Below are 22,635 nucleotides of genomic sequence, written 5' to 3'. Positions count from 1 at the left end.
GACAAAATGAAAAAAACATAGCAGAGGATGGTTTCGATCCATCGACCTCTGGGTTATGGGCCCAGCACGCTTCCGCTGCGCCACTCTGCTGCTACGTCAATAGGAGACCTGATCTCACTATAAAGGGTCATTTCGGACTTTTTGTAGAATATTGAGTGTATTTTTGCCACCTGCAGCACACCGCTTAATTACATTATAATAAAGATCAATATTCTTAAGTATACGCCATATTTAGAATACTTCATCCTTGCCGTTAGACAGCTCTTACCGAGCTGTTAACATGCATCTATACTTTCTCGAAAGTCGCCAGACTCCTTTGACAAAAATAGCAATTTTGCCACACAAAACACGGGAGTTGCTAGTCTACGGCTGCCTCGATTGGTTAGTTTTTTTGTGTTTAGCACCGCGTTAAAACATCCCAAAAAATATCCAAACCAACACTTCAAGTTTCGCAGTTATTGAATATGTTGTAACGCATTTGCCGACTATTCTTTCTGTAAGGTGTGGCCATTTCTGTGACAATTAAATTTAGCTAACATTAGCTATCCTAGCTAACAGTAGCTATCCTAGCTATGTTAGCACAATCATAGTGTTGATTGGCTAAACAAAGATTGCTATCTCGATGCTTCTTATAACGATGCGTATGACAAGATACAGCTAACTAGTGCTGCTTGCCACAAAAGCCACAGCTACCGTGTACAAACAGTAAAAAGCTGATGTCTGCAAAAGACGACCACGAAGGGACTCGAACCCTCAATCTTCTGATCCGAAGTCAGACGCCTTATCCATTAGGCCACGCGGTCGGATTGACTTCATAGCAACCGTGATCTCTACAAATACCTATAGTACTAAAGAAACATGGCAATAGTACAGCTCTGTTTTCATCCAGAGAGATAGATCTGCTCTAACGTCACTTCGAAATAGTGGCTGTAAAGGTGGGCAAAGAGGTATGTATTTAATGGTTGTTATTTTGGTGGTTTCTTTGAATTGTGTCTTTTTTCTTTCTTTTTTTTCATTCAATACAGTAAAGACGACAACACAAGATGCCTTCTTTAAATGCTTTATTAACAAGGTTAAACAGGTCTTAGTTCAGTAATGATATGAACTAATACCAGAGCAGACTAAACTTTAATGCCAATATCTTATCTACTAATAATGCACACATTTAAACTGGATAATATAAGTAAGGCAATTAAATAGTTTTATTTTGACAATTTGTTAGTGACATTCACATATAGGCACTGAAAAAGTAAAAAATAAAAAAAAGAAAAGTTAAAAAGAAAAGAAGAACATTCACACAGAAATAAATACACAGATACGGTTTCATATTAGCTATTCTAAATATGCAAAAGATGAGGCATCAAACATTTTCAAGTGCAATAGGTAAGACATTACAGTACAAAAACCCCATGAGCCTTTAAATAAGATAACAGGCTCTGGATTGGCATTGTTTTGTCTATGCTAATACATATTCCTCCCTCCTCATGCTAGAATCATTCGAAGAGACATGAGCATTGACCTCAAATGCACTCCATACACCACAATTGCTGCAACAGTAACTTAACCTTAACTTCATAACACAATTTCTCTCTGATTTCAACGCCAGGTTACAGCCAAACATCCATCCTTCCCTCCTTTTACACACAATAGCCTCAAACACGAGTGTAGGGTCCCTCTGGTGCGAGCTGTGCCACATGTGAAAGATTTTAAGCTTGGCTATGTCTTCAACTTTGCTGAAGAGTCGGATATAAAATTAGCTGTAATAACATTCATTATAACAAAGGTTTATACATAGGAGGTACCCAGAAAAAAGGCATAGGTAGGCTATATAATATTGTGAAAAAGGGTGCAATATGTTTGCAGGTTAGTTTTATAGTTTGGTAAGACTGCTAGGTGTTAGACAAAGCCCTGGTTTGAAGCCTTATACTGGTTACAGTTTGACTATACAGTGTCTGTCTAGCTGTAATTAAAGGAAAATAGTCTCAACACTTGTATAAAAAAAGCTTTGAAGAATATTTTATTCATCATAGTCCGGACCAATTTCTTTGAAAAGGATCCACATCCCCGTGTGTTTTTAATGTCCATGCTGTCTCCATCCAGTGGCCTTTTTAAACAATCCAAATGTCAATCAACAGTTATGCCTCGTTCATGTCTTTTTGCTATTTGTTAGATAGACCCAAAACGATTCCCCCAGCAAACAGAAATGCCTATACTGTATACAGTATGGTGCAAAACCCATTATTAGACATCTCAACATTTTTATATTCTGTATGCCGAGCGTCCATAATGCCCAGAAAATGGTGAAAATAACAATCTGCAGAGACAGCAGCTCTTCAGCCTTTAGTGGGATCATATATAGCCTATATTGTAGATGTCACTCACTACTATGAAATAATAATCCTTCCTATATCTCATTGAACAATGTTATTTTTGTCCTAACGGGCAAATAAGATAACACTTCTCATAAGAGAGATGAACTGACTTAACACCGTGCAGGGAGAAGATATTTATTTTATGAATGTAAGTTGAGTTTCTAGTCTGGGCTCCTTTCCTGAAGTTGAACAGTTAGCATCCTTTTTTCACTTTAACTCCAAAGGCATCTGAGCACTAAGCAGCATGTAAGCACAAGCCTTCAAGTGTATTAGTTCACCATTTTGCAACATTTTGCAAAACAACCATATTTGCTTTCTTGTCAACAGTTAGAAGAAAATGTCGACACCACACTTTTAATTTACGCTAAATAAGAAGCTAACAATAGGAGCAGCCAGTTAGCTCGCTTAGCTAAAGACAGAACGCAAACAGCTAGCCTGACTCTGCCCAAGGCAAAAAATCTGCCAATAACCCTAGCTAATTAACACGTTATATCTTGTCTGGTTAATTTATTTAAAAAAAAAACACAACTTGTCAATGTCAACAGTGTCAGGCTAGCAGTTTCCCTGTTTTCAGTCATTAAGCTAAGCTAGGCTAACTGGCTACAGCGCCATATTTACTTTACTTTAGCCCTTTTATCCAACTGTTAGGAAAGAAGCTCTTCCTCAAGATCTCTAGATAAAAGGGCGAGGCACTGCAAACTTTAAAAAGTAGTAGTAAGGTCACACACAGAATGAATTAGATGTGAACCCAGACTAAAGGCTTTTTTAAATTTTGAGCAGTGTTAATTTCTTTAGCGATATGGGATGGCAATTGATAGCACCTGGAGTTTATTCTAGAGACAGACAGCACTGTGGCCTGAGAGGATCAATCTCACTTTTTTTACTGCAATTATACAAATGTTAGTAGTCCATTATAATTAACCTTACAGCTACAGTTCCTGTTGCTATGAGATTTAGATTTCCACACGTTTTCATCAGAGATGCAAGTTTGTTGTCTTTGTGAAGCTTTAACATTTAGTGCATTTGTGAGGCTCATGGGAGGCCTATTGCTTTTACTGTGTTATTGTGGTATATGCCTAACGTAGTAAGGCAGTGAAGCCAGTATATATTTTGGATTATTACATAAAAGGATATGAGGGGGGTGAACTGGCTCTTATCGAACCACGGTTTATATATATGACTTCTGCTAATATTTAAAATAGATCACATGCTAATCAGATCCTCCTGTATGCGAGAAGGTTTCAATTCTGGATGAAAACTTTGCACTCCTTTTGAGTTGACTGCGATTGAGCTTCACTGTACTTGGATTTAGCAGTTTTTGAAATAGCACCCTCTATAAGAATCTTTCGACCAAGACCCCTTTCACAAACACCAGTACTTAACACTAAAATAGCACATATTCATATTCTAGAGCCAATCAGTGCACCATTACTGTTTACTAGGTTTACTAGATTTGCCAGATTTGCCAGACTTGCTAGCCTTAGCAGCTTTGGTAGCTTTGATGTCCATCTTGGTCTTCTGGATACGAGAGAAGATCTCCTTAAAAAGCGCTTTGTACTCTGGAGTGTTCTGTCCCAGCCTCTTATCCACGGCCTCCACCTGCTTGCTGATGCTCTCAATGGCCTCGGGGGTGGAGGGCGACTGGGTGGGCGTAGGAGGAGGCGCCGGGGTTGGCCCCATAGCACAGTCTTTCATGGATGGGTCTCGAGAAACGGGTCTGGAAGTCTGGACACCGGTGTGGCACAGGCTCTCCTCGTGGCGCCTACACTTCCCTAACAACTCCTCATATTTCTCCAGTAAGGCGTGGTACTGCTCATCCACTTCCCTGAGGATAGACATCCCCCGCTTCCTCACGCTGTTGGCGTGGAGAGCATAGCTGCCTCTTCTGCGGCCAGACGCGTCACGGGCCACGATTGCGTTGAGCGCTGTGTCGCTGCAGCTTTTCCTCACGGGGCTGGAATCGGGGAGAGTCTCTCCACCAACACCTCCTCCGCCTTGAGTTTCTTCCCTCACACCTCCTCCTGTCTCGCCACCTTCCACTTCCAGGAAGGTGTCAGTCTCTGGGGTACTGTTGAGGACGGTCTGGGTAAGAGTCACACCGTCGTCCTCGCTGCTCAGCAGGAAAGTCCTAGCCCGACGTAGCTGCTGCAGCTCCTGCAGCTCCACCTCCAACTCCCGCACCCTCCCCTGGCAGCTCTCAGCATCCTAAGACCAAAGACAAACAATTTTTACAATGAGATCTGACGGTTCTTTTGATTTTGATCACCAAATGCAACGTCCAATTCAAATTCAGAGGTGTAAGATCCACCTCGTCAGTCTTCAAGCTATGCAATTGTGGCCGAACACAGTGGTTGAATCAATCAGCGTCCTAGGATAACTACTGTCAGCTACGGGTGTGGTTTAGGTGTAACAACCAGTGAGAGAAGCATCTGTTCGTCTAAAAACAACAATGGCAGCTTCTCAAGAGGTTAATGCAGCTGCTGTAGCAGATAGATATAGCAGATACCAGAAAGCTCGACTTTGGTAAGACTTGGGTTTACCAATGGGCACTGCTGGTGGTAGCTCGCTCCTACTGTTGATCTGATTGGCTGAAGTTAGCCCATGAAATACGGAGATAGACAGATGGTCCGTCCAATCATCTGCCAAGTGTCTGCCCTTTTCCAAACAGTTTCTAGCACGGCCTTCCCCGATCTTTCTGAATACAGAACCACCTGGTGCATTTGGTTCCCATCCTAGGCCAAGGGTACTGTTGCATGTTACAGATATAATCATAAGGCTGTGATATTGTGTTCCATTCTGGACCTTACCTGGACTCGAGTCTGCAGCCTGGAGAATTCAGCAATTAAGAGGTTGCACTCCCTCTCCACACCCTCTCTACGCCCCCTCTCGGTCCGGACAGCCGCTCGTAGGGCCGACACCGCCTCTCTCAGATGCTGGTTCTCCTCTTCCATTGGTGGAGGTTTTACATCCACGGAAAAACTCTCCGCCCTGCCCACTACAAACTCATCCTCATACCTGACAACATGACACAGAAATAGTGATGACTGGTAGTATACAGTATTTCATTGTAAGGATGACTTGTCACCTGCTCTCCTTTTACAGACTGTGGACAAAAGAAGAAGAACCTGGGTGCTGTGCAAAGCTCCCGAAGGCAGGGGAAGGAGTGGATGGTCTTGCGTCTTTCCCTCTTCTCCCTCCTGACTCGGAGCTGCTCCATAGAGTGAAGCTGCTCCACCTGCCCTGAGAGAGACTCCACCTGGTTCTGCAAAGTCTCAATGGTCCCTGTTAACCTGGTCCAGGAAGAAGGGTAAATGTTAAAGGAGTAAAGCAGGAGGATGAAGGGAGACAGAGAAAAGAAAACTTTAGTCCCAGTCACCTCTCTATTTTTTGCTGTGAGGCCTTGCTGTCGATCACCAAAGTGTGGTTGGTGCGTTCCAGCTCTCTGGCGGTCCCATCCAGCTGCTCATACACTTTGGCATGTTGCTCGTTCATGTCCCGAAGGACCTCCAGCTGCTTTGATAGGTACTAAGGGACAAACACATAGATATGTTACAAACCCCTACTGTATACGCATACCATGTATACACATAGTCACACATAGCATGGCATTCAGATCTTTAACAGCAGCAGGGGAGCAGCACACGCTCTCAGTGGCTGTCCCAAGAATCTGGCTGTACTTTCTTTTAATGTACTGTTTGTGATTGAGTTTGTGTAATATGATGAAGTGACCCAGAGCAACCACTAAATGGACCTTGAGATTTGAGATGAGATTGTCAACTGTACTTAATTCAATTTGTGAATTCAATTAATGGTTTGGATAAGCAAGAAACAAAAAAAATCAAAATCAGTATAATAATAAAGCCATCCTCTTTGCCTGCCAACCTGCATCGATTAGGACAAGTTCTTGACATATTTGGCAGGACTCATACATACCTCGATCTCTTGCACTTGCTCTTCATTAGTGATATACATCTGCTGCAGGGAGTCCTCAAGCTCTTTGTTCCTCTCCAGCAGAGTCTTTCCCAGCTCAGCCGCCAAATGGAGGTCTAGAAAATTGGAAAGAAATTATGAAAGGCATGAAGAAGTAAGTCACAAATCCAGAAATAGAGATGACTGAGGACTGAGGAAGACAGATAAGGGGGATTTAATCTTGAAGAAAAAGACTTAATGCAGGCATACAATTTAGATTACACCCACTGTCACGATTAATGGAGCACTTGGTTCTATTTTAGACAAGGTTATAACAGGGTCTGGAACAGAATGATCAGAGGGCCCATCATGTCGTCACAGTCTGCACTCAACCATTTCAATTATAGAGAGGGGGGAGCAGGAGGACAGAGGCAGTACTTCTCCCTGCAGGTCCTTTTCTCCCCGCTGAGAAGGTCAGAGATTGGTGCCAAGATTATTTGGAGAGACATCTCTCCACTGAGATTAGAACAGAAATACGATGGAATTCAGGAAGCTGGGATGTAGGAGACTAAGGCAGGAAAATTCACATGTATGTGTTAAACAAAAGTGTGCTGATATTGAATTTCCGCCATTGATCACAAAAACAAAGCATGTTCGACACCAGTCATCGCTTTACTTTTACTTCACCATGCTCTACTGTTTGTTTTTGTGCTTCCAGACCTCTAAAGTTAGATGAGTCACTGTCACCATCCGTTATTCTAACTGTGCTCTGACTCAGTGGTATTGATGGCCCACATTGTTGGGTCTGACTCAGCAAGATGTGGTTTGCGACCTTTCAGAGAAAGTGGAGGACTAAACTAAGCAGCCAATAAAGTCATCTCTCATGTACTCCTGGCTCTGTCTTTAATAATTAATAGTTATCACTGGGACGGATGCCAACTCCTGACCGGCATCACTGCAACATTTAGCTATCAGCAAAGCTGTGCCATGTTGGAACGGAGTAAATAGAGAAATCACACACTCAACCAGAATATATTTACTGAGAATGTGCAGGTACTGTAACAGAGGTAATTAGACAGATAGTTGTACATCTTAGATTGGATTCAGCTTACATCTACCAAGCGAATCGTTGTCGGATTTAGTGCCAAAAAAAAGGTTGACTAATTCATTACTTGATCAACAGAATGGCTCAAGAACCATTTTGATAATCAGTAAATTGTCATACATCAAGCAAACATTTCAAACATTCTCCAGGTTTAAGTATTGATTGGTTGTTTTTTTCTGTTTCATGTCATTGTAAACTGAATATAAAACAGAATTATTTGTAATCAAAATAATCATTATCCTCCAACTCTGCTGTTCCCCTCAGCTCTATGGAGAGTTCGAGCATCTTATAGCTCATTGTTTTGGTTTGACAACCTGCAACTGGACTGCTTTGGTTCACTCTCACCACTGTTATAGTTTCTCCAGTTGCAGAAAGCTGTGAAAGAAGCTCTGATAAATCCACTCTACACTGGCTGCATACCCCTCTCAAAAAAAGCTCTCAAAAGAAATGCAATTACATACTCAATTGGAATGTTTTTTAGCTAATCACGAATACATTATTGTTAATGGCATATATCTAATTTTATCCAATTTCAAAATTTGCTTTTAGCCTTATAAATCCATTGTAAGTTAGCCCTAAGTCACTGCATGTTTTGAAGCCATGTTCCTCTTCTACCTGGCAGTCCCGTTCTCACCAGCTTCCATTGGACTAATGAGAGGCAAGCTAAGCATACATTTGCCAACAGCTCCATATGGACTAATTCACAGACTTCCCTCTGTGCTGATAGCTCAATGAATTCCTGCCGTAAGCAGCAGCATGTTGTTATTAACACATTCACTATATCAACTGTATAAGATAATAATATGTTAGTGATGTGTTTACGCTTGTTGCACTGCCCCCAAGTGGCCATAACATGAACTAATGCTAGTTTAAAATTGATATCTATAAGTTATTTGTTTGAAATATGCTGAGGATGAATTGTGTAGTTAGCATTAGCACTGTACCACATAAACCAATCTAGTATATTATCATGCACTAACATCTTTCTCTCATGAACTAAAACAAATTGTTTAGGCAGACTATATGGCTAAAGACTTCTGACAAGCTCTTTAAATCTGCGCCTTTATGGACAAATCTGACGCATCTAGATCAAATTCCAGCAAGAAAACCAGGCGAGAGAAACACTGTGTTAGTGTCCAGCTTCAGATGTTGATTTCTCTTTGGCTGCCACAGAGGGAATGTCAGCTCTCCACAGCCAAAAGCCTCAGTGAAAGGAGAATACAGGAGGAGAAGGAAGACAGCCAATCGTTACAACTAACTGCGCTAACTTAGATGGGATAAGCCCTGTGCATACTTGCCACAGATCACAGTCCTGAGGCTTGACTCGCACAAGATGAAACCACTCAGGCCGGAACTCCATCGTAATCACATCATTTATGACAGATACATTTCCTGCATGCTTCAGAAAACCAGCTGCAACCAGTTAGGAGTGTGTTTGTGAGTTCAGAGAACCCTGCTGCACTTTTCACACAGTTATTATTTGAATTATATAAATGTCTTCGTTAGACACTGAATCTGGTTTTTAGTAGCTCATGGCCGTGTGTGCATGTTGACAGGCATATTCCATGTTTTATGTGGTGATCTCTTCCACAGACAGTGTTGTTTTGATAGGTGAATATCACCCATGAGGTTTACTGGAATGTTGAAAGCAAGACTTCTCCTCCTCCTCCTCCTCTTTTCCTGAGTTGCAGACTCAAATTCTTAACAAAAAAGGTTCAAGATATATTCACTGGCAAGACATACACTTGTATAGCAGACTCTGAACTGACTTAATGAATGATTTGGCATATACAAACACAGCTGTAACATGAGCATATAAACAGTTGAGGAAGCCTCTGATCACATGTACTGTAGGTCAAGCCAACAAGCCTTCAGTCTCAGCTGGTAGAGCCACGCATTTTCTACTGGCCTTGGGCCATTAGAGGCTCTGGCTAACACACAATAGGCCCAAACAAAGACGCATCCAAATAAGATGTCTGCAGCCCTCCTGTTTTTCAGCTTTAAGAATTGTAATGTCAGCTGTAACTGCTTCATAACATCTCTTACATTCCACAGGGGCACTCAGCTTTCCAAGTTCCACATCTGCTAAATGTCCATGCAAATGAAGAGCTGTTTCTCAAATGACTTCAGGGAGGAGTTCAACTCTTTGGGAAATAAGCTTATCAGCTCTCTTGCCAAGAAGACTTATACCACTCTGATGTGTTTACATTATATTATGAAGCTACAGCCAGTTCCCTTAGCTTCACTTAGTTTAACATAGTTTTGCTTAGTTTAGTGCAAAGACTTAAAACAAGATGAAAAGGTTAGCCTGGTTTTCTCCAGGGGTAACAAAATCCCCCTTCTGGCACCTCTACGACAACAAGAGAACATCAAGTAACTGCAACTGGCCAAGAAATAGTCTGGAACATAACCCCCTTAAAGCAACAACAGCTTGTCTTTATTACTCTTCAGTTTTTGTACAGATTAAACAACCAGATATAACATGTTTATTAGTGAGCCTTGAGGTGCTCGTAGTGGGATTGTTTTTACAATTAGACCAAGTGTAAACCCATTACATTAGCACCTACAGCCATTGCCGTATGGTTTTTTTGGGAGCCAGAAGTGACCATATTTGGATGAGAGGGTGGAGCTGTGGAAAATAATGATTCTATCTGGCTGAAAACCTAAAGACAAACTGATAGCAACTTGTCAATTACAAAGTACAAGCTACCTTAAGCTTACCCTGCTTTATCATCTATTTTACTCCTAAATACAATAATTTACTAAATGAGCATCACACTATATTGAAGAAGACTTGAAACTAATGATTGAACCCATAAACTCATTAGGAAACTGTTTACTGAGGTAATACATCAAGTAAGAAGTGCGTTCATTTTCTCATAAGCATATATACAATCAGACTTCTTTTTGCAACCACTGGAGTTGCCGCCCCTGCTGGCCATTAGAAAGAATGCAGGTTTAAGACACTTCTGCATCGGCTTAATTTTTCAGACCCAGAAGCTCTGTCCACATATTTAACAGTTCATGATTTAGAAAGAGCCTGGAATGCCCGTTCCCTGTCTTTATGCTAAGATAAGCCAAGCAGCTGTTGCTGGTGGCGTCATGTTAGCTGCTTCGTAGTAGTAGCTTTAACACCACCAATAAGCAACATGCATCTAATTTTACAGGGGCACTCCACTTGCAGTTGATGTGTTCTTGTGTCCTCTAATTTAGGTTGCAACCCAGGTCAGCCTCCTCAGACGCTCTCTCTACTGTTTTTAATCTTACAATTAAAAGCTGATTTTTTTAACTCAGAAACTTTTCCTTTATTAGTAACTACTTAAATCCAAAGGTTGTTTCCAAAAAGTCTTATTACCACAGAATTTTAGTGATATTATCCAATATTTTTAAATCATTCATTCCAAAGCAGCAGCTGAGTTACGCTCTTTCTTTATGGCAACAACTAACAATTATTTTTCTTATTGATGATGATCTGCCAGTTATTGTCTTTATTAAATTGAATGATCATTTCTTCTGAAATGTCAAAAAAGTATGAAAAAAATACCCTTCACAACGTCTCAGTAAGCAGGGAAATCCTCTCATTTGAGAAACTTAACCAGAGAATGTTTGGCATGTTTTCACTATTTTGGCTTTAAAGGATTAAACAATTCTCAAAAAAAGTTGCCGATTCTTTTTCTGTCATCTAATTGATGAATTGACTGTTTGTTTCAGCTCTACACTATTTAGAGTAAAATATATTAGTACTCTTTTTTTCTTCCCACGTCTCTTTAGGATGAAACCCTGCAAAAGAGCCTTCTTCTCCCGCTGCAGTTAAGCCCAGACTGCTCAACCCGCCAGTGACTCCAGCATGACAGCCAGGTACTGTAATGCCATGACAGCGGTGCCTCTCTCTGAAGGACTCGTGGCATCTGAAATGTCACACCACAACAGATGAGCTCAGGCAGTCAGCACTATGAGGCAAAGCGCTGCTCTGAGAGTTGTGGCATCATCTTTGCTCCATCAAATACAGAGGCACATATGAAGACACCGCTCATTTATACACTGGCCATTTTGACTTTAAATGCTTGTCCCCTCTGCTGCTGTGTCTCTTTGACTCTTTCCTCCTCCTTATTTTGAAGAAAAGAGTACTGAAGGTCTATTTTTATCCTCAGGTCCATCCGTGTGTGACAGGAAAGAAGTTGTCTCATAAATCCGCGACACCATGACCGCAGGCACATGTATGCCTGTGTGTGCATGTCTGTTTCTGGTCAAGTAAAATCACTGCATCAGCACCATTTCACCTCAGAAAATGTAGTATTGTAATTACTTGCCAAGAGGAGAAGTGATGGAGAGATGGTGAGAGACAGGAAGTGAAATGGTGCAGAGAACAAAGAGGACCCTTTGTTTTTGATGAAAATGTAAGAACTGCATTCAGGCGCCATTCATATCAGCATGACAGTGGTCCCGAATTTTAAAAACATCTTGTCTATTTACGTTGTTTAACCAAGATTGTGAGATTCTGTGCAGTACAATGCATATTCAGTTTGGTAATATGACTTGCAGATGTTCTGAACATACTTCAGTAGACAGCAAAAAATTATACTTGCATAAAAATTTTGTGAGCACATTAGGGCAAGCAATGCATTTTTGTATCTCTGTGTTAAACTACAATTTGTAGATATAAAGTAAAAATAAAAATATTCTTAGTAGGTGCACAGAACCAGAGCCTTCCATAATAATTTGGCTCTGTATTATGAAATGGTTATATATCATACTACAATATTGAAGAAATTGTCACATTCTTCCAGGGCTGACCGTGACATCTTGAAGTTGTTGGGTGTTTTTATTTCCCCACAACCCGAAGATATTCAACGTTCAGTTATATAAAACAGATAAAAGTAGCACATCCTCACATTTCAGAAGCTGCAACCACAAACACCATGAATTTTGCCTTATAAATGACAAGTGATGGGCACAATTGTTGACAATTAGGCCTATTTTTTCTGTCAAGCTGATCAATTAGTCGACTAGTAGTTAGACAAAATATATCTTTGCGTCATAAACCACAGCCTGGTCACACAGTGTCTGGTGCCATCTCCGGCCGCACAGGCCCTGCTTGGCATGCTTTCAATGCATTGTTGTCAAAGATGGTCGCCTGCTCCTCAGCTACTTTAATGTGTTTGAATGATTGCACTCAGTAAAGAATACTAAATGACATCTCTGCCGTGTCTTTACATGACAGAGAGCCTTTGTTGTGCGGGAGGCTAGCTGACCGGCCGGCGCCAGCAGCTGACGGTAGGGATGCTGCGAGCAGGGAGGATGGTGTCTGGTCTTACCCTGCTCCAGGTCCTGCTGGTCGTACCACGGCTCTTCCTCTTCGGTCACGAATTCCTCCATTTTCCCTGAGCTTAGCATGGGTGACCCCGGGAGAACCGCAGAAATGAGCCCCTCTGTGAGAACAAAAGAGCCCCAGCAGGCAGCGGGTCGCTCCTTCAAGTTGGAGTCCTCCGTCAGGGAGTGTTGTGTTGTGGCTCTCTACGTGTTTCCTCTTTCCTTCCTCTCTCATCTGTGTTCCCTCCGTCACTCCCACTTCTCCCTCTCATCCCCCCACCGCCCAGCAGCGGCCCATCCCGGTGCTCAGACCCAGTGCTGCTCCTGCTGCTGCAGAGGAGCCTACAGACGTGGCAGAGGTGTTGCAACAACAGCGCTTCCTTTATCCCCGTTATCAGCGGCACGCTCACGCTGCATTCAGGTACCGCTCGTAAGATGCAACACTAACGTTTTGTCCCCTTTCGACAAAGTGCGCCCTCTAGATTTGTACACCTAAGGATGTCATAACATCAAATAACATACAGTAGGCCTATTCATTGTAAATGTACATCTGTTAAGATTTAACCCAACACTATACCACAATGCTGAAATGCATAGATGAGCTCAAAGGTCCATTTCACACGGAAGCGCTATAGCACTTTTAGCTTAGCAGCTATAGAGAAGATTTCTGCTTCAAAAATGTGTAAATAAAACTCCCAACCTGATTTTTCATCAGCATATGGGTAAGTAAATACTGACTGAATTTTCATTTTGGGTGAACTCATCCTTTAAGTAATGTAGCATGCTGATAGGGGTGCCCGGGTTGTGCAGTTGAAAGACAAATGCAGCCTCTCCAGAAACCTGGGTTCACTTCATGACAGCACAACTTCCAGCTCTCCAAACAAAACTGCAATGTTCCTTAGTGGGAAGTCAGTGAGGGATCTTGTACTTTATGGTGTGCCTTTCACTTTTATTGCACTACATTTTTTGTAAAGCTTTAATTATTTCACTGATTCAGGTTATGATTACGCTCTACTAAAAGTTAAAATGAGCTTGTATTTTTACACAAGTCTAATTTTTTTATTACAGAGTATCTCTACACTGTGGTATTGCTACTTTTACTTTTACTTTTACTTTTACTTCCACTATAAATCCACTAAAAAATAAAAGAAGACACAGCCTGATCATGTACGACACACCTGTCTGTTGCAGTGATGCTGGGTTGGGTTTATGGGGGGATGTGCTACTTGTGAAGCAAGTTTCTAAATGTCAACACTTCAGTTCATTGTATAGTATATTTTTATATGACGTATTCATGCATCTACACAAGTGCCCTCTCCAAAGGGAGAGTTTGATTGGTGCATATTCAAGGCATGCAACTATGAATAGCAATGCATTTTATTGTGATAGATGAATTTTTTTATTATTATTATTTTTTATTTAGTCAGTTCTATAAAAAGACCACAAAGCCCTCCAAACAACAGGTCCAGGTCAGATTATAAAGGAGAACAGAAAAGACACTGAGGCAAAAACAGACTTCCCTTTTTCTCATCACCCGACTAAGTATAAAAGAACAGGAATTAAAGATTGAAATGAGCAAACTCAATAAGGGAGAGCAGAAAGCAGATTATTGGTATGCTGGTAGGATGCTGGTATCTGGCCAAATGGTTAAAAATTCCCATTGACTGAATCACTTTTATTGTTCAGCTTTCACTGAATTTCTGGACATTCAGAAGACATGGGTTTCAGTGTTATCCAAACCCACGGGGTTGAGGAGTTTGTGCACAGCATTTATTGAGTCTAATTCTCATTATTTACATGGATGGTATTACTGTAACTCCTAAGTTTAGTAAAGAGATGGAAAAGGCCAAACAGTCATTTAAATACAATGTGACTCAAGTTAAGTGGAGTCCGTAGAAAAGGTCACTTTTAGTAAAGTCACTTTTTCCCCGACAAGATACTGCAGTTTTACCTGCAGCCTTTTATAACGAGAAAAGACAAGGTATTACCCGTCTAATAATGATTTTTCTAACCTGTTTAAAAAGTATAACAATTAATTGAAATTATAATTAATTATTTCGAAATGTGTTGTCGATCAAAAAAAGTATCCCTATCACTTTTAAACAATGAAATACTGAAAAAACCTATACTGAAAACAAAAAGTGAACACGGACAAGTCATTCGAGTTATCATGTTTCAAGTCGCCAGTCTTTAAGTCTTCATCTTCAAAGTCGAGTCCCAAGTCATTTTTTTGTGAAGTTGCAAGTCATAAAAACAGAGACCCAAATAAACTTGAGTCAAAGTAACAATGACCAGATCTCTGCTTCATAAGAACATGTTTTTAAAAAGCATGACCTTATTTAGAGTGTGGCATAATTCCATTTGAATTGCACAAGCAAGACTTGCTTAAATTTTCACAGCAAAATTCATTCCAAAGAACAATTATTAGCATGTACAGCGTCAGTGATTACATCAGGGTTTGTCACCTGTCTGGTACTTTGCACATATTTCTTGCGAGGGAGGTTTAGCACAAATAACAAGCAGAAGTCAGTGCAGAGATTTGCTTTTGGTTGTTATTTTTGAAAGCTTTTTGATTCCTATGATGTAGTAGTACTACAAAATGAAAAATAATCAATATTGCATGTTTTGGGCTCAATAAGGCTACAGATAAGGGATTCAGGGGTGTAGAGTGCTCTCTGTGTCCGACAACAACAGGGGTCACAAGGTTGAAGTGCTATCATGTCACACACTGCCCAAAACAAAGCCTGAATGGAGACCTGTCTCAACTGGTTTTCATTCACAAGACCTTCCCACATCCTATCACACAGGGGTCAACGCAAGTCAGCCCCTTACTCATAAACCACTGACCAGTTCCATTAATGGCGATGACATCCCCACAATGAATCATTCTTGTCCTGTACAGCATCTAGAACAATGAGATGTTAATTCACAGGGTAAGGTGATGTGTGAACACTTTAAGGCTGAAAGGATACTTCCTGTCATTGCTGAACAGGTGATCCTCCAGGCCTGACTGAGGTCTTCATAACGCGTGACACTAAAGTCACACATGCCGATGGGAGGTGGGAGGGTGGAGTTTTGTCATCCACAAAAATGATTACGTTATTTATGTCGTCCATGGAATTAGACAGAGGACACAATTACTTCAGGGCAGAGATGCCCACAAGTCATTTTTTACATGTCCAAGTCAAGTCTCAAGTCTCTTATGGTTGTAATGAGCGTTCTATCATCTGATGCATGCCATCAGGTCTGCTTAGAACACTGCATAGTTATATCTTAAGAATTCAAAGCATGTACTGTATTATCATCTCTTATTCTTTATCTATTGGCATAGAGTATTGTCAGCACTGATTAGTTGTTTGGTATATGGTCACTTTAAACAGGCTATTGCAATGCAGTGTGAAAAAAACACAATACACAGCTACAGTAGCTACAAGCAAAACACTGTTGCTGCTAAAGTATCTGAAATATACTGCAAGTCCATAAACTGGTGACATTAAAACATGAACAGTTTTGTTGAAAAGAGAAATCTACCGTTTGTGAAAACTGGCTCCTTTCTTGCGTGAAAATAAAACTCTTGATGAAATATGATTGGAGTTATTGGCTATCTTCAGTCCTTTTCTTACAGAACAGAACACTTTTGTGGATACAATTGTCTTTGTTGTTTAACAGCAAACATCAGCTGACTTTAATCCCTGAAAGAAATGTTTGTGTTTTGGAATGAAACCCACTCAAACCATGCTTTCCTCTAAGATGTTTTGCTTACCATCAGTTCTAGGTTTACATGTAGGTAGCACAGTGTACTAAACGTCACTTACAATTAAACCAATTTGAAATGTAAAACGACACTGCAGTTTACTTTCTTATGAAAGAGCATCAATTATCGGTGATTTACTTACTGGCTGGATAGCACAGCTTCTCATGCTTAAAATTTTTCAGTGTTTAAATTAGTGAAGAAAAATTCTGAACTTGTGAACTCAGTGAACTGACCCCTTGCATGCTGTCGATGCTGAGCTAAAAATGTTTGCTATTGCTATTTGTTTGGTATGTTTTCAGGTACCTGATAAAGTTTGATTTCCATCCAGCATCCTTTATTCATTCCACTAATATTGCATTTGGCGATTCTCTTGTCGATTCGACAAGAGAGCAGCAATAGCTGTGCCCGTTGACATAGTGTTGACATGTGTGTTTAATCAGCAAAACTCCAGATGGATCGCATGCAAAAGGGAAATATAGACTATAATGAACTTGTCAATAACACAACTCAATACTACCAGCTTGTGGCCAAAGTTTGTAACAGCGTGTAAAATTGCTGCTTACAATCTGCTTCACAATTTACTTGCATTTGAAACAATATTACACACAGAGAAAACAACAAAGAACACATCCATCTATCTATCTATCTATCTTGGAAAGTCCATATCCTCTAATGCATTTCTTTCATCTTTCATCAAAGATACACCAGCTAGGAAAAATATTTCAAAAATATTCAACAACAAAGATCAAGGAACAGCTTCATTGTTCTTTTCTTTCATTCTTTTCTTTGTGAGACCCTTTCCATGGCACAGGAGACCCCACCTCAGACTTAGATGGAGGAGGAAATCACAGGGGAAAATGAGCCTCCAATGGTTTTATCAGTCATGTCTGCTGTACAGCTTCACACGTATGCACGGAGAATCGACAGCAAACGCATACGTGCATCCTCTTGTGAAATATGGGAGTCAGCTGGCGGGACACCAGATGGACGCACACACACTCACACTCACACACACACACACACACACACCACCCCCTGCTCCTTTTAGAAGGAGCCTCGTCTCCACGGTGACGCAAGACAAAAAAGGAGGCCCTGGCACAGCTGGTCTTCAACAACCAGAGAGAGAGAGAGAGAGAGAAGGGAAAAAAACAGTGAATGGGTGTTCAGACGCACAGACAGGACAGAGGGTGAGGGGGTGTGGGAGACAGGCTCAGCAGCAGTGAACAAGTCGATTTGTGAAGTGGTTGGGGGGGGGGGGGCTGGGAGGAGAGAGACAGAGGGTGAAAAAGGAGGAGGAGGAGGAGAGGGAGGAGGTGCACAAACTACCCAAGAACTGGAGTTAGTAGTCAAAAAGTAGGAGAAAGTGAACACACACGGAAGGAGGAACAGTTGCAGTCTGCTGATCTGCTGAAAGAGTCAAATTACCTCCAAACATCCAGAGCTGCTCTCTCAGTCTGAACTGGAGCAGGCTAATTAGATGAAGATCCTGAGACCACAAACAAACTTTTGAGAAAAAAAACCCGAATGAGTGCAGAGGGGGAGGGTAAAGACGAGAAGCAGTAGTCTGTGAAACATTTTGGGGATGGTTTTATGTACAGCTGAGTGTGTTTCTTCTCTCACAGAAGAGTTAACAAGTGGAAACAGTGACGCTCTCAAAGTCAAGTTGCTGACATTCACTGCAGAGGTAAGAGCATGTTTTTTGTTATTCATGTGTTACATGTCAGTGTATATCAAACTCAGTGCCATCTTTGGACTTGTTTGCATGTTTTGTTGACAAGTTGCAGGCTTTTAGGTAAGGTAAGGTAAGATATGTAGGTAAATGCAATATAAAGAAGCTTGTTTCAGTGACACAGACTTATTTACACTTCCAGGATTCAGTGCAAAGATGTTGTTGTGTTCTGTTCTACAGTAAGGTTTCTGCAGCATGTCTTGGTCTCTATGTTCTGCTTATTGTGAAATATGATGTGGGAGTACAGTGGAAGGAGGACTAAGACATGAGGAGAGTGCAGAGATGAGAGAGTCAGCAGCAGAGGTCAGACATTCTTCAGGTTAATTCCGGCAGGTGGTTGAGATCTTTCAGCTGGAGAGGCTTCCACAAAACAAGAACGTACACATCCATGAACAATATAGCTATATTAACGCATGTTTGAGGAAATATTTGTAAGTAATGTCATCAGAATGAGTTAAAGAACTACCTACGTGGAAGTATTTCTTTACTGTCTTCCTGTAAGAGCTGCGGACTGTTGTTTATCTCAACCAAAACACTGTGACAGTATGCCAACCACAAAAAGACAAAACCCTCTTCAATCATAGTGAGACAGCAGTTTTGTGTCTGGTGGCACACATACACTTCCTGAACAAGGAAATAACATCAAGAACAGCATGATCTAAACTCATTTGTTTCTGCTAATGATAGTTTACTAGCCTATGTTGCCCACCAGTGTATTTATCCTACCTGAATGTTGTTTCCTTTTTTCTCTGTCACTAATTGGTCTTTACAGAACCTGCCATATATGTTGTTTGCATTTACTGTAGCCATGTGTTATAATGTGTCTACATTTACTGAGTTAATGACATACATTATTGGTAGTAGCTGTTAATTGATATTTTATGATATACATACTCACATTATCCAAAGAGTGCATTATCTGTAGTTTTTAAGGAATAACAGTAGGTTCTATGGCAAGGTTTGTGTGTTTATCTGTTTTTTGGCCACGTATAAATAATACTACTATATAATAATATGTAAATTATATACATTGAAAACCGTCAGCCTTTATTTGAAGTTGTATATAAATAAGTATAGATCCTGAATGTATTATTAAGTCACAAATGTCCATTTAGAGTGTATCTCTGATGACTTGTTATCTTCAATGTGCTGTTGTGCTGCCACTTCACAGCCCTGTGTCGTCTGTTCAGCCTGTCTAGTAGCCTGTGCGATCTCACCCACACGCAGCTGCTCCGGCAATGATGACAGGCCCCAGAGTTGAAATGTCATGCCTGAAATAGTCTGCCTTGTTTATAATTAAACTGAACATGCAGGATGGTGCCTCCTGTGTGTGGATACAAATGTGCCCAGGCTGGAGCAGGCAATCACACTGTGTCCATAATCACACACTATATAGACGCGTGGTGTGTCCACATACACCTACAAGTGCAGGAAGTTAATACGGGGGCTAATTAGGGGTGCCGATATATAATGAGTATTCACAAAGCACATAGAGTATTTAGGGATAAAGGGTATATATGCTTACCAGGCTTGCAGTGTAATTGCAGGGTGGAGGTATAAGTAGTGCAGGGTGGGGCTGGAGATGAAAATAACTTCTTCATTTCTACTTTCAGAACTTCTCCCCATGAGACAGTGAAACTCTTATTCATTCACTGCATCATATCTTTTGTTTTTTTTTTAAGGTGTAGCGGTGTGAGCTCCGTTTCCCCTCCCGAAAGCAAAGCCCGAGGCATTTTGTCATATCTCCCTGTGGAACTTGCATCTGAGAGTCAGAATGGATGTGAAAGAGGAGGTGTTGGATATTCTGCAGAAGGTGTGGACCAAACTGCAGGGTCTCCCACAAGCCACCCCTCTGGAGCTGGGAGCCTTTTCAGTGCTTGTCCTGTTTGTTGGTGAGTATCTGTTAGTGACAGGGTGCGACACAGACACATTCAGTTATGTTCAAACAACCTAAAACTAGAGCCCAACTGATATATAAATTGGCTGATAACACAATTAAATCAGTATCTGCGTATATGGTGCCCAATATGAGCCAATTTGAAAACATTTACTTAAAGAGATTATAATACCAACAAAAAAAAATGCTTGGGTAAATCATAATCCTGCACATATACTAAATTTGCTTGTACATGCATAAATTTAGACATTTGTCTACAAATGAAGACAACACTCTGCTGTGGCCTGTTGTCATTAAAGGGTAGCTACACCAATTTTACACATTGAAGTGGGTTTACAGGTCTTAGGGAGTACTAGTAGTGAAAAACCTTTTGTGGCTCAAGAGGAAGCAGCATGTTATCTGATAAATTCCCTCCAGTGATGTCACTCAGTAGCTAAAGGCCCACATGCACTGAAAGCAATAACTTTCAAGTGAAGCATGTCAAATATTGCTCCTATGGCACACTGCAGACATCAGATTTCAAATGCCCACACCACTGAATCCGCAGCATTTTAGGGGAAAGTTGCTATTTATATATAGTGCACATATTCCTCTATAGGGGCCTCAGTAAGCGCAATGATCCCCCAACATTTACACGACTGCATACATGCATAAAAACATGCAGCATATCAAACCCAAAAGGAAAAAACTCCGCCTCTGCCTTTACATCGCTAATATTCTCCCCCTCCTGCCTCCTTGCACTCGCGACAGAAAACTACAACATTTATCTCAGTGCGAGAGACGTTATATTAACAGTTTATGAATCTTAATTTCCTTGCAAAAATAAATTGTGTTATGCCATTGAATGCATTATGCCATAGAATTTAGATAATTCATCATGTTAATGTAAGATGTGATTTTGCATTTGTTTTATTGGATAGTACCTTAAATTGCGGTCTGTTTTTCCATATGAAGCCTTGTGCTCTACTAGACTACCCTACTATTGGGCGGTTGGAGTTGGCTCCTTTAAGTGTTTTAGTTTAGTGTGCAAACTGAGCTCCAACAGGGCAGGATGTGGATGTGGAGCAACAATTTTTCTGACCGTAGACAGTAGATTTTAGACTATATTTTGTTTGTTGTGGGAAAGTCATCATATGGATACCTTTTTTGTGTTAATTTTGTTTTTTGTCGTGTTGAGTAATAAACATCAGTTTTTTACTCAACCTGTGCCTCATTACTGGATATTCAACCAAGCAAAGTTGTTGGCCTCTAGAAGGACTGAAGGGAAGTGCACACGGCAGGCTAGATGAGTCAGAACCCTTTACATTGTGCAAGATGTGGCAAGAACGATTTTAACAAGTTGCCACAACACTGTCGAACTAGGATAAGTTTTTCACAACAGCTGAATTTGGTCATTACTGATAAGAGGTTTGGCAGCAGCGTGCAGCACATCAGCTGTGATGTCTCTCTCTCCCTCTCTCTGTCTCTACTTATGTTTTTGTTTCCTTTTAGCTCTCCCCAAACGAGTACCGCGGCTGCAGAAAAGCAGCTGTGCTCACTGGGTCATCATTTGATGCTTCAAAATCGCAAACGTGCCTCAAAATGCTTTTGAAGCGTGTTCAGCCATTTAAAACAATAGGTAGACGCATTCAGTGCATTTGGACCTTAAGTTGCATCGTGGATAATGTGGGAATCAGTCAGGAGAGGCACTATGGGCATGAGTTCAACACTGCCTCACCATCACCCTCAGAATCTTTTCACCACGTACCAAAATCACGGTCTCTTGTATTTGGATTTTTCATGTTTTATTCAAACAGTTAGTTCCTCGCTTTACTTAAATTTGGCCAACATAAAGGTCTAGCCTTTATATTTATTTTTTGCTGGCCGACAAGTGTCACTTTAAAACCTGCAACAATTGATTTTTAGCCTCTTGGGGGCAGCAGAACAAGCTGTAAACACAGCTAAACCAATTCCTGAGGGAAATATCTGGCTCTTTAGCTGCTAAGTGTGTCACTATGTTCACTAGCTAGTTGCCTGTCATTGAAATGGGGAAAATAGAGTATAGTCGGCTTATCAGAGCTTTGTGGCTGAAACCAACTACCTGCTGCCGCTGGAAGAACGGTGAAAGTGAACCAAAACAGTCAAGTTGTGGGCTATAAAATCAAAACAATGAGGGGAACTGCAGGATCAGGTGTTAAATCTCTTCACTGGTCAGTTAGTTGAACCACTGTTCAGATAAACGTATAGCTAAATGCTGCTTTAGATATGAACTCTTCCCTCAGCATGTGCTAATCCATCTCCCACCCCCCTCCGCCCTGTGTCTTCTGTCTGCCCCTCCTGTATCTCCTTTCAGCCACGTTTCTCTTCCTGATCGTGCTGTCCTGCATCCACTGCTGCTGCTGTGGAAAGCCAAAATACCAGGCCTCCAGAGTGCAGCCTCTACAACCTGTCTGAAGCTTAGACAGAGAACAGACTCCACTAGTAAATAAACCTCCATCCTCTGTCTTCATGTGATCACCTGAATGCAAAACACAATGTCTTTATTTACAGTTAAACATGAATTTTCCTTTTCAGGATCAT

At 41.0% G+C, this 22,635-nt stretch overlaps 1 protein-coding gene across 1 annotated transcript; it reads right to left on the bottom strand.

Annotated features, from left to right (window-relative positions):
• Positions 1 to 1,046: 1,046 nt before the first annotated feature.
• Positions 1,047 to 13,088, bottom strand: LOC311250712 (cerebellar degeneration-related protein 2-like). The gene is made up of 6 exons (XM_084342675.1): positions 12,702 to 13,088; positions 6,306 to 6,418; positions 5,749 to 5,897; positions 5,498 to 5,662; positions 5,180 to 5,387; positions 1,047 to 4,577 (listed from the first exon to the last, which is right to left on the bottom strand). Exons 1-6 carry the CDS (start codon positions 12,778 to 12,780, stop codon positions 3,801 to 3,803), a joined length of 1,491 nt encoding a protein of 496 aa, XP_084198801.1. The 5' UTR covers positions 12,781 to 13,088; the 3' UTR covers positions 1,047 to 3,800.
• Positions 13,089 to 22,635: the final 9,547 nt, after the last annotated feature.

This window comes from Pagrus pagrus (assembly GCF_965226575.1).
Source record: "Pagrus pagrus genome assembly, chromosome: 21".
NCBI lineage: Eukaryota > Metazoa > Chordata > Actinopteri > Spariformes > Sparidae > Pagrus > Pagrus pagrus.
Note: the sequence above shows the minus strand (reverse complement) of the source record. Positions and strands in the feature narration are given on the sequence as shown.

Excerpts from the sequence above, each read along its gene's own strand:
- LOC311250712 (XM_084342675.1), bottom strand. The coding sequence starts at position 12,780 with ATGCTAAGCTCAGGGAAAATGGAGGAATTCGTGACCGAAGAGGAAGAG. Across the intron at positions 5,388-5,497 it reads GAGCTTTGCACAGCACCCAG|GTATGAGGATGAGTTTGTAG; the intron begins GTTCTTCTTCTT and ends TCATGTTGTCAG. Across the intron at positions 4,578-5,179 it reads GGCTGCAGACTCGAGTCCAG|GATGCTGAGAGCTGCCAGGG; the intron begins GTAAGGTCCAGA and ends CTTTGGTCTTAG.